General features: G+C 32.6%; 1 protein-coding gene across 6 annotated transcripts in view; it reads left to right on the top strand.

Moving 5' to 3' along the window:
• Window positions 1-3,263: 3,263 nt before the first annotated feature.
• The window catches only part of LOC131079678 (uncharacterized), a 38,954-nt gene continuing 30,735 nt past the window's right edge, over window positions 3,264-11,482 (top strand). The window contains exons 1-5 of one of the 6 annotated variants that reach the window (XM_058017690.2): window positions 3,265-3,428; window positions 3,657-4,048; window positions 4,258-4,313; window positions 4,524-5,685; window positions 9,696-9,782. In XM_058017690.2, coding sequence (XP_057873673.2) covers window positions 5,218-5,685; window positions 9,696-9,782 — 555 coding nt within the window. In that variant the 5' untranslated portion in view covers window positions 3,265-3,428; window positions 3,657-4,048; window positions 4,258-4,313; window positions 4,524-5,217. Of the gene's footprint in view, window positions 3,552-3,656; window positions 4,049-4,257; window positions 4,314-4,523; window positions 5,686-9,695; window positions 9,783-11,482 lie in introns of all 6 variants that reach the window. The other 5 variants (XM_058017692.2, XM_058017689.2, XM_058017691.2 and 2 more) reach the window with 5 other exon arrangements.

Here is an 11,482-nt window from a genome sequence, read left to right as displayed (position 1 = left end):
GGGTTATAGCTAAAATCAGGGTTGTTAAAATTAGGGCTAGGGTTCAATTAAGGTTGGGGTAAAATTGGGACTAAGAGAAAAATATCTAAGTTAAGGGTAAGATCAGGGCCAATTAAATTGGTGTTAGGATTAATGTTAGATTAGGGTTTAAATAGGGTTAGTGTTAAGGTTGAATTAGCATTAGATTTAATATTAGACAAGGGTTAAAGTTAAAGTTAGAATTATAATAAGAGATAGGGTTAGGTTTCAATAAGGATTAGGGTTAGGGTTAATGTTAGTGTTTAATTTGAGTTTCAGTTTGCTAAGTGTTATATTCATGACTAATTTAAATTTAGGATTAATATTCAATTAAGGTCATTAATAATTTTTTATTAATATGATAATAATATATTAATAAAGTTTTTTATATTAAATATACTAATATTAACATTATTCAATTTTTCATATTAAGATATAATAGACACTGTTTTTTATTTTTGTATTCTCTTTTACTTTGTTTAATATTTAAAATTATTTACCAAGTACCCACATTAAATGAAAAGTATTTAAAAACATTAACTCCCAACGTTTAAAAATTCACAGAAATCCCACCACAATAAATGGGTAGCAGGCGCCTAGAGAAATAAAGGGCATATCCATTATAGCAGGTTTAGTGAAAAACAAGTAAAGCAACGAGACCCACACAAAAATAATAATAAAGAATCATGGCGCGAAAAGAATAATTAAGCGAGATATTTATTTTTATCACCAGTTGGAAGTTGCTTTTTTCCCTCCAAAATTTACGGCGTTTTATTTCAAGTACAAACAGTTATAACAATTCTGCTCAAATAAGAAGGAAAAAAAATGTGTGGCTTGTGATCGTGAAGTCATAGCTGATAAGGGAAAATACGCTCGACTGATTAAAAAAACATAAAAGACAAAGACAATAGAGGCAGGTACAGCGGGTAAAGTGGCATGGAGTCGGTGGTAGTGCGTACCACATAGGAGATCTCATTTTATTTCATGTTTTTTATAGTGTAAAGCCTTTTCCCCTCGCCATATTTTATTTAATTTAAACATTAAAACTATTGCGTGTAGCATTGGGGAGCGCAATTCTGGGAGGTGTATAAATGCAACAAGACAATAGAATAGTGGGTTTTAAGCTTTGTCAGATTACTGACAATTTGAAGGACAGAACAGTAAAATAATGAGCTTTTTGGATTTGACTTATATTATTATTATTACTATTAATTTATGTTTTTGTTTTTGTGGATTAGTTTGGAAAAAGCAAACATAAAGTCGGTATACTCTCTAAATAGAGACCAAGAATAAATTAAAAGGGATAGGATTATGGATGTGTTTTAAATTATAATTATATAGGGGAAGAGTACCAATAGATAATATAGTTCCAATAGTCGTCATCTTATTGTCATGTTGATCCCTAATAGCTGTCATAGTGAAAACACTATTAATAAATTTGTTTTGTATCAAGAGTCGATCATTTTTTGTAATTAATTGGTCCATTCGTGTACAACTATTGGAACATTTGTCCCATTTGTATACCACTATTGGAACATTTGTGCACCACTATTGGATCTGATGTATAGTTTAGGATCTTTGGGTGCGCAAAGTTAGCTATGATGGCTACTGGTGCTCTTCCCCTATATAATTTATTTATATTATTCATTTTTTTTTCTTAATTTATCTGGTGGATCATGAAGCATGATTCTAAACATTGATGAAATATTTTGATATAATGAAATTAAAATATTTTATTAATTTGATAAATTCATTTTTCATATAAATTGATAAAAAATAAGTTATTTGATTGGTTTTATATTTTATGATTATAAGATTTTTTAAAGAGATAATATTAAAATATAATACTTGGTTAATTTCATATTTATATTTTCTTTATATTATTATAGATTTTTTTATGTATATAAATATTTTTCATTTATTAGATTATTAAAAACTCTCTCTTGTATAGATTACTTAGATATAAAAGTGTTTTTGTTAATTTTATCTTTATAATTTTATATATATATATATTTTTAATAATTAGTCTATGTATTATAAATATATTAAAAATATAAAATTTCATTTTTTTTGTCATTATCATTTTACCTATACGTCAATTGTAGATATGAATCAATTAATATCTTATTGAAAAGGAAAATGACTTTCAACTAAATAATTATACACACATCAGAACATTTAATGTATTATACAATCTAACATCTGGAATCTTTATATAGACATAAAAAAGTATCCATTGAAAATATTTTCTTCTTATAATTAAAAAAAATATAGTTTCTTTTTCTATTGAATCAACAAAACAATATTTATTAAAAACAAAACAATATTTATAAGAAATTTATAATATTTGGAGAGTTTATAAGAATATACTAAAATGTTTAAATCACATATTAAAAAATACTAGAAACATTTTAATATATTCATAAGAGGAATTAGTAACAACAAAATGGAAAAGCCAACAAATAGAAAAGCTGAGCACGGATGTGTTGGACATCACGCAGAGAATGTGCTTGATCTGTAGACTATTAAGGAGGATGTCAACCAACTCGAGAATAAGATGGAGGCTTGGGAAGCCCAAATGGTGGGCCTTAACAAATTCCATGCACAGTTCGGCGCTCACCCTCTCTCGAAGGAACACCATGCAGACACTATTCTTGGATAAGCAGGAGGCTAGGGACCTCTACAAGTTCCTGGACAAGCAAGAGGCTAGGGACCTTTACAAGTTCCTGTGAAACGAATGGAACGGTGCCCTTGTTCTCACTGCTTTATTAATAAAAAATAAAATAACTACAAAACAAATAATAATAAATATATCAATAGTCTATGAACAATAATTATTTAATTGACAACATAATTATAAACCATAACAAAAAAATTATAAACCAAACAAAAATTAAATCCAAAAATAAATTTCAGACTTTTATTTTTTTAATATTTAACCAAACATATTGCCGGAATAATAATTTTATATATATTTGAAAACATTAAATTGTATATTTTTGTCTGGACAGTTAAACCATAATTATTTCTATTAAAAAAATTGGAAAAAAAAATGTTGCTGATTGTCACGTAAAACTTGAAGTTCAGATTAAAATACTAACAAAAAATTTCATATCGTTATAGTTTGTGTTCCAAATTAAGACATAAAAACAAAATAAACTACACTGACGACACATTAGACACTTGTAAGAAAACCCTAATAAACAGCCAAATATACTTTGACAGTCCCTTGTCGAACCTTCTGTACACTCAGCGCCGCAGTTTTGTACGTTGCTTTCTATTACAACTTCCCACAATGCCGCTATATTTAGCGGACTTCTTTTGTAAAACCGCACATCAGTTTAGCAACGTATTCTTTTGCAAATCGCTGAACCTTGGCGTAAAAATGTTGTAACAGAAGTTGATAAGAGGTCTGAGGTTCGAATCGCTAGGACCCTTGCTCTGTCTTCTTTAAAATTTTAAAATTATTTTGGTTCAACGTATCCGATATACATAATATTTCTGGAGTATATACATAATACGGGACTAGAATCGTAAGTCCGAACATTATATCTTTGTTTTCCTGTTGACGATTTCGTGATTATGTTTGTTTTGAATAATTTGTTCTTTTTGAATCACTTTTTTGGGTATGTTTTTAGGTCCCTTTCTTCAATGGAGGTCAGCGGCTGTACTGTGGACTAAAGAGTGCGCAGAAATGGCTGCAGGTGAAATGAACTGGACTTTATTTGGCGTTCTGACAGAAAACAGTGGGGGGATTCATCTTCATCATTACGGTTAAAGTGCTTCAACGTGTGGTCGCATGCACTTAGCTTTTCTGGTTTGAGCCGAGAATTGTTCTCTGCGGCCGGGCCTGGGTTCGATTCCCGAGAATCGCGGTGGCGTAAAGCATTTTTCCTTGCATTTTGTAATGGATTGTGGATCGGGCCCGGCTTTAAGCACCGGCCGCAATTGTGGCGTTTAATTCGCCTATTTGTCACATTTTTCTCTCTATTTGGTGTAGTTTTCTTGGGAGCTGAAAATTTAAGAACAGGTACGTATATAAAAATTCTTGCTTTGCCATTATGTTTGTAACCGATAGTGAATTTATTAAATTGGTTGATCGACCTGAAATTTGTTGCCCTTTAGGCTTTCATTCCTTCAACATAGTTAGAATTTTAAGCTGAGGCGTTTTTTTTGGCTGCGACTGAGGTATTTCAAGATGTTAAGGCGTAATTTGCCCTGTTTTCTGGTTCATTTTAGGTTTTCATGTTGGATAAGAGTACAAAATTTGAATACTACAGCAGATGCCAGTCATGGTGAGCATTTTCCATCCGAAAAATTTAGGCATTGTTGGCTGGATTTGGATCATTGGAATCTTTTTACTTACTCCACAAGTGCTTAATCTTGCTTGCCTCAAAGTACTTGAGATTTTCGAAGTCGTACGAAGCCCAAATAGTGGAACTTTTTTTATTATAAGATTTTTCGGGCTTGAGCAGCTGTTTTTTAATCATTAGTAATCATTGCAGAAATCTGGAAGCATTTCGAAGATATTCATTCGCGCCATAGCTGGTCTTCTAAGTACTTCAGTTTCCCAGGGGCATAGGAGCGGATAAAACATCTACGGCCATTTAAAGACTTCAAGCAGCAAGGGAAATGAGATTAAAAAGATGCAAGGATTATTTTTGCTGATTAAAACTTCTGTACGTAACAGAGAAGACTTAAGCTAGGCAGAAGTAATGGAGCCAAGATTTCCAGGGTTGTAGCATTTTTACAATAATGTGGATACAACATGAAGTTTTCTGCTACATCGCTTGAAATTTTCAGTCCTAAGTAGCTATAGCTTCAACCATTTCTGGCATTTCATCCCTTGCACAGGAATTTCCAGGTTTTCATCTACAATGTTTGAGGGATTCATATTTTTTTCCCAGCAATGCCGTTTCAGAGGACCCAGCCCATGATTTGCTTCTTAAATCCGCCAAAGTGAGCCGTACATCGCTACTATTGGCAGTATTCTGCAGAACACTCGTTACTAATTTATCCGCTTCAATCCTCCCAAATGAGCTGTGCATTTGGACTCGAACAGGGATGTTTTAAATCCTAAGAGATAAAATGACTGGTTAGGGTTTCAATTGACAACATTTTGGTCTGCTGCACTCTACTGGGGCAAGAAATTTGGCTCATCTTGCCCTATTTTGACAAATTTTCGGGGTTGTGAAGTAAATGAATATGGAAGGTTATCCATTCAAACGATTGCCACACAATGGCGATTCAAATGGCTTGAGCTACTTCACCAATGGCAACGGAAAAAAAACACAATATGCCTTCAAAGGCCGCACAAATTCAAGCAAGAGTGGCGGGTCTGTCATATTCGAATCTTGGCGATGGAAAGCCGCGATCTGCATATTTATGGCATGTTTTTTGGCGGCAGATTTCATGCTTCAGGGCACCATAACTACGTTGCTGAGACATTATGACACTACTGATTCGGAAAAAAAGCCAAATTTGGCAGATCCAACAGCAGTCAGATTTGAGCCAAATTTGACGGAGATTTTAGATTCTGGGGACAGAATAAAATTTGTGCCTTTTAAACTCCTTGGCAAGTTCAGGGAAAAAAATGGAGGGACGAATTCTACTCCAGACATGGAGCAGAAAAAGCGGTTTCCTATCAAAGCGCCTAGAATTGCACTGGTATGTTCTTTAGTTGGGTTATGTTCTGCGATTTTAGCTATAAAAATCCTCTGATAAATATTTTATTCCTAGGTGCTTTTCTTCTGAAACAAGGCTATAGTTAACCCGTAGTCAGAAAAACTATAACAATCCTCTGTAGTGAAAAATTCCATGCTAGATTGAATGTTTAGCCCGGTGGATAAAAAAATTCATTTTGGTCAAATGTGCATTCAGCATCCTGGATAGACATTGCCGAATGCTACAGTACTTTTTGAGCTCTGCCTGGAGAAGTACAGACATGGAGAAAGTGATATTTTAATTTTAATTTTTCCTTTTAACTGGAATAAGGATCATTAAAACAACAAACACAGCTGAAAGGGCACAAGACAGCCGAGTTGAAAACATTATAATAAAATACTTTTGCACAACTCTTACTCAGAAAATCAGTTCGTCATTATTAGATCGCATTGATATTATTTACTTCTTAATTTTTAGTTATTAAGTTTGATTGTGTACCACCCGCAAGAACTATGAACCCATTTTTTATGAGCTGTTATAATCCAAGTCAATCGACATGATCGATATTTATTAATTAGAGATAAAGAACCCATTACATCTTTCGTGAGCTATGTTAACATCTCTTATGAACTCTGTTACATAGAATCATTAACTCATATATTTTGACCGGTGGTAAGAATCCATGTCTTAGAATTGTGTTAATACTGAGTGAATCCTCATAACAGATATTTCATGCCTGGAGTCGTCTTATAAATATTGGGTCATTCTTTGTAACTGATATCTCATTGGGTTGCTGTCAGAAAACCTCTTATGAGCTGTGTTGATATCTGGTATTGTATGGGCGTTGGAAAGAACCTAACTCTAATAAGTGGTGTTAATATGAAGTCTTTAGTTGATAGGTTTCTTATATGGCTTTCTATGTCCAAACAATTTTTGGGTCGGTGTTAAACAATCTTTAGGTCGTCGCTGTCCATCCAATATTAATTAGGGAATCCACAGCAATAAACCCTGTTGCTTGTCCCACTGCCCAGACTTTAATACGATGTATTGGAATCTCTATATCAAACGAATATGGTTAATTGTAAAAATCTGCTTGCCTTAAATTCACAATGCCAGCGCTCTTGCTCTGCAATTTTCTGCCAGTAGCATTTGACTGCCAAACTCCCATTCGCACAATTAGCACTATTTAAATAGAGCTCAATTCCCTTATTCTGAAGCTGAGTTTTCCCTCCGTTCGGTGAAAGCTTTAATCAAAACATTTGCAGATTTGCGGGAATTTTGTAGTCTTCATTTTTCTTTTCTTTAGGTAGCTGATTTCTGAATTTGTTTTATCGATTTGTATTTGCAAGTTCTATGGAGGAAATTTTTTCCTGTATGCTCTTAAAAAATGGATTTCCATCCGTAATGATTCACTAGAAAGACAATATTGAAAGCGAGGGAGTTTACTGTTAATGAAGGCAGGTTACGAACATATGCTTCTTTCAAGAATTGCAACACCGCAGCCTTGTAAAACAGAAACCGCAGATTCGGAGGGGTAAAGGAAAGAGAGTTATACACTAATAATTGCCAGGTATATTAATAGAGATGCCTACAATATGTATGTTGTATGGATTCGTCTGTATGTGTATTGGGCAAAAATCTTGTCAATCTCGTTTATAACTTTATATACTTTTTGAATTGTTGAATGTGTTTGGTACCGAGTCAAATAGTTGGAAACTGTGTTCTCTCCAATTATTTTCTCTAGATAGAAGAGGTGCGTGCATCTGAACCTGCTCTCTTGCTTTTTCCCCCAGAAGATCGTTGATTATGAACACTAGTCTCTCATTCTTTAATAGGGTTGCCCACAGCGGCTCATATAACTCTGGTAAGGGACGATGTGCATGCACTTCGAGCTCTGTTTGGTTAGTCTAACACCAAAATATCGAGAATGAATATACACCTTACTCTGTTTGGTTATTCAAATTCCAATGATTGACCTTTGGAAGCCAAACGTTCTCACCTTTTATTTATAACATATTTTTGTTAGAATCATGGAGAAGTCGGTTTCAAGTTTAGTTTTACTTGAAAGAAAGAGATATGATAAAATATTATTTATTATTATTTTTTAATGTAAATAAAATATAAAATTATTATTGAAAAACCCAATACAAATATCTTAATCTAAACTAATCATATATTTAAAAACTATCTGAAAATGATTACGTAAATACATTAATCCAAACCGGATATATTTGGAAAATATCTGCAAGTCGCCTTAGAGTCTTAGAACATATGAATGAAATAATTTCAGTGGCCGTTTATCCTTATCTTTTTGGACCAGCAGTCAACACTCACACAAAAAATCTGGATTTTGATTTTCCATGGGCTTTTAAATTTTGTTCTCCAGAATTTTTACTTTATTGAGTTTATTCGCATCCACACATTTGCAACTTTGCAAAAATAGCCTTTAATATTTCATCAATATTTTATTATTTTTTAAATAATTTAAATCTAAGTAAAGAATCATTTATTTATAAAAATAGATAGTTATTTTATATAATATAGTTTAAGATAACAATAAATTCTAATTAAATTCCACGAGTGAAAAGAAATTTAAATGCAAAGCTTTAGTACAGCTATAATCCATTCCAGTAATCTAATATTTAACTTAATATATTGTAATTATTATTATTTACTATAATGTAACCATTGCACCTCCTTGAAATTATATGTAAGAAGTGATCGCTTGTTAGCTGTGTTCATTTTAATGGTGTAAAAAACCTAATTCTAACGAAAGTGTTCATATAAATTGTGTAAAAATCCTTACCATAATGAGCTCTTTTCATATCGAATCAAACCAGTCTCTTATGACCTGTGTTAACATGGAGTTAATCTTCATAATTGATGTGACTGTGGTAGTCGCAAGCACCCATTTCTTGTGAGCACTGAGTGGGTCATTCGGTATTTCAAATTTTCAATATATTTACATAAAATTCATAGCAGTGAACAATGATCCATTATGATATTTAATTTTAAAATATTCTATTACCAATTTACCAGTTAACCTATTTTGAAAAAGTTACTACAATAAAATTAATTTTCGAGTTCAACTTCGCTCTGGTAGCCCAAAGATTTCTGCAGCTTTTGCCTAAAAGTAGAAGCTTCCCGTTTAAAGATCAAGATTCTTCTGCGTCTTCACACCTTAGGAGTAGCTTCCCGTTTAAAGCTCAGGATTCTTCTGCGTGTACGCCTTAGGAGTAACGATCTATATATGGTGTGCTCAGATAAGCTTCTAACGGTAAGGAATGTAAAAAGAGGGTGCAAGGGTTTGAGCATGGATGATGGGAATCATCGGCTTGAAATCAAAATCTGATGTAGTTTTCCTGGAGTCTGCAACCGAAAGTGGTTATAACAATTTTTTTTGGAAAATTCCACCACTATACAGCAAATGTAAAATAGTTTCCTAAAAGAAATTGAGGAGGTGCTGGAAATTCGAACCCTCGATCTTCAGTGCCGACTCAAAGTTGCTTCTCCAGAAATCAAAACCAAAATTCTATTTTATTCTCTACTGCATGTTTTTTGAAACTCTTAGGAATCCACTAAACAGGCAAAATCTGACTTGTGACCTCTTTCATGGGATCCGGCGCATCCTGTTCAAGATAGATATTTCAAACGTTGTTTCTTGCAATTCTCTTTAGTTTGTGTTACTGTTTTTAGAGTTGTCCTCCTCCGCCTTGACCCTAGCATCATTACCTATAATTGAATTTCCCTGTCATTATCTTGTTTCTCTAAAACCTCTTAAGCAATTTACCTCTAAAGCGTGTTATAGTTTATCTATGAGACGTACCTCAGTTTACAAGCTATTTTACGCAGTAACATTTGTTTTAATGATAAAATTTCTTACCAAATTACGTTGCTATGCTCTCTACGTGGTTTTTTAACGAGACCCCGTGTCCTTGGATATATCATGGGAATTGTTTTCGTTAGCTGGGTTTTATCGTGTTTTAAATTTGCTTTTAATGTTAATGGAACAGGTCACTGGGGACCTTTCTAGAAGCCCGGACCTTCTTTTGCTGCTCAGCGTTGCAAAAGCATTGCAAGCATTGGGATATGTTTTGGAGGTATGCTATAAGCGATGTCCTATTTTTTTCTTTCTTATTAATAATTTGATTGATAGTAATTTTTTTCTTCCTTGTATAATGGTTCCTCTTATTATCATTTAATGATATAGTAAAAGTTATTTATTTATTTCTTATCTTTAAATAATCATCTAATTAACATTGGTTTGGGATAAAACTTTTAAAAATATAAATAAAATATAAAAATTTCAATTATTTATATAAGTTACTTATCACATATATTATAAACTCATATTGCATAATAGTAGAGTTATAATGAGAATTCACATGAGGGTAGTCACACAATAATAATCTATGTATATAATTTAAAAAATGTGACATTATAAACAATAAATGTTTAATAAATGTGAGCTCAGTTGTATTTAAAATAAATTATGAATATAAAATACTATAAATAAAAATATCAAACAATCGTCAAATCCAACTATATTGTCGTTAATATTAGTAATTTAATGTTTTTAAATCATAAATATTAATTAAATTAAAAAATAACTTATAATTTTGATGCTTAACCATTAACTTGTAACTATATAATTATAATGTATTTAATTGTTTCAAATTTAGAGTAAAATTTATATGTTAAATAACAAAACATTATACATATCTTGAAGAATTGCCATCATTGTAATGCCCCAACTTGTATATCAAGACATTAATGGTTAAAGGAAGAATGAACGATTTTTTTATCTTACAATTGCAATATATACATTTTGCAATTCACTCTTGCACTCCACAATATTATCAAAGCAAAATATCAATGCAACAAAAGCACAAAATGGCATTGCTTCATGCATGACTCCACAAGGTAGGTGGACCTAAATATAGAATAACAATAGCGGAAAGCTTACATGACCATCATGCAATGACATTTTGCAATTCACTCTTGCACTCCACAATATTATCAAAGCAATATATCAATGCAACAAAAGCACAAAATGGCATTGCTTCATGCATGACTCCACAAGGTAGGTGGACCTAAATATAGACTAACAATAGCGGAAAGCTTACATGACCATCATGCAATGACATTTTGCAATTCACTCTTGCACTCCACAATATTATCAAAGCAAAATATCAATGCAACAAAAGCACAAAATGGCATTGCTTCATGCATGACTCCACAAGGTAGGTGGACCTAAATATAGAATAACAATAGCGGAAAGCTTACATGATCATCATGCAATGACATCCATATGATGAAAAATGAATGAGATAGATTAGTCCTTAGGTCATATTTCACTCATTTAGGCCTATGTAAGCATACATGAACACTTGTAAAAGAATGGCTTCATCACACCAAGACACTCTCTAAATAGTTGTAAGTGGTTCGTAGTAGGGGAGTTATGATGACCCAATCAAATCTCACAAGAGATTCAGCAAGCGCACCTCGACACACAAACATAAGACATAATGGTTCACAATTGACAAAGGACAAATACATCATCAAACTAAGTTGATGGGAAGGGAAAGCAAACCCCAAGGATTAACTTTCCTTCAATAAACTTTCTTGGAAAATATCACAAACTATCCATCAAGATTGCTCTTGTTGAACAAAATGACCCTTGTTATTTGTTAAAATAACTCTTGACTATCTTGGAATTGCCCATGTTACCAACCAAATCACTCCAACAAAATAGGTGATTTTAAATGGTGCAAAAGGCCTATCTTGAATAGTGGGATCT

This window comes from Cryptomeria japonica, chromosome 9, assembly GCF_030272615.1.
Source record: "Cryptomeria japonica chromosome 9, Sugi_1.0, whole genome shotgun sequence".
Taxonomy (NCBI): Eukaryota; Viridiplantae; Streptophyta; class Pinopsida; order Cupressales; family Cupressaceae; genus Cryptomeria; species Cryptomeria japonica.
This window is presented reverse-complemented; position numbering and strand designations above follow the sequence as displayed.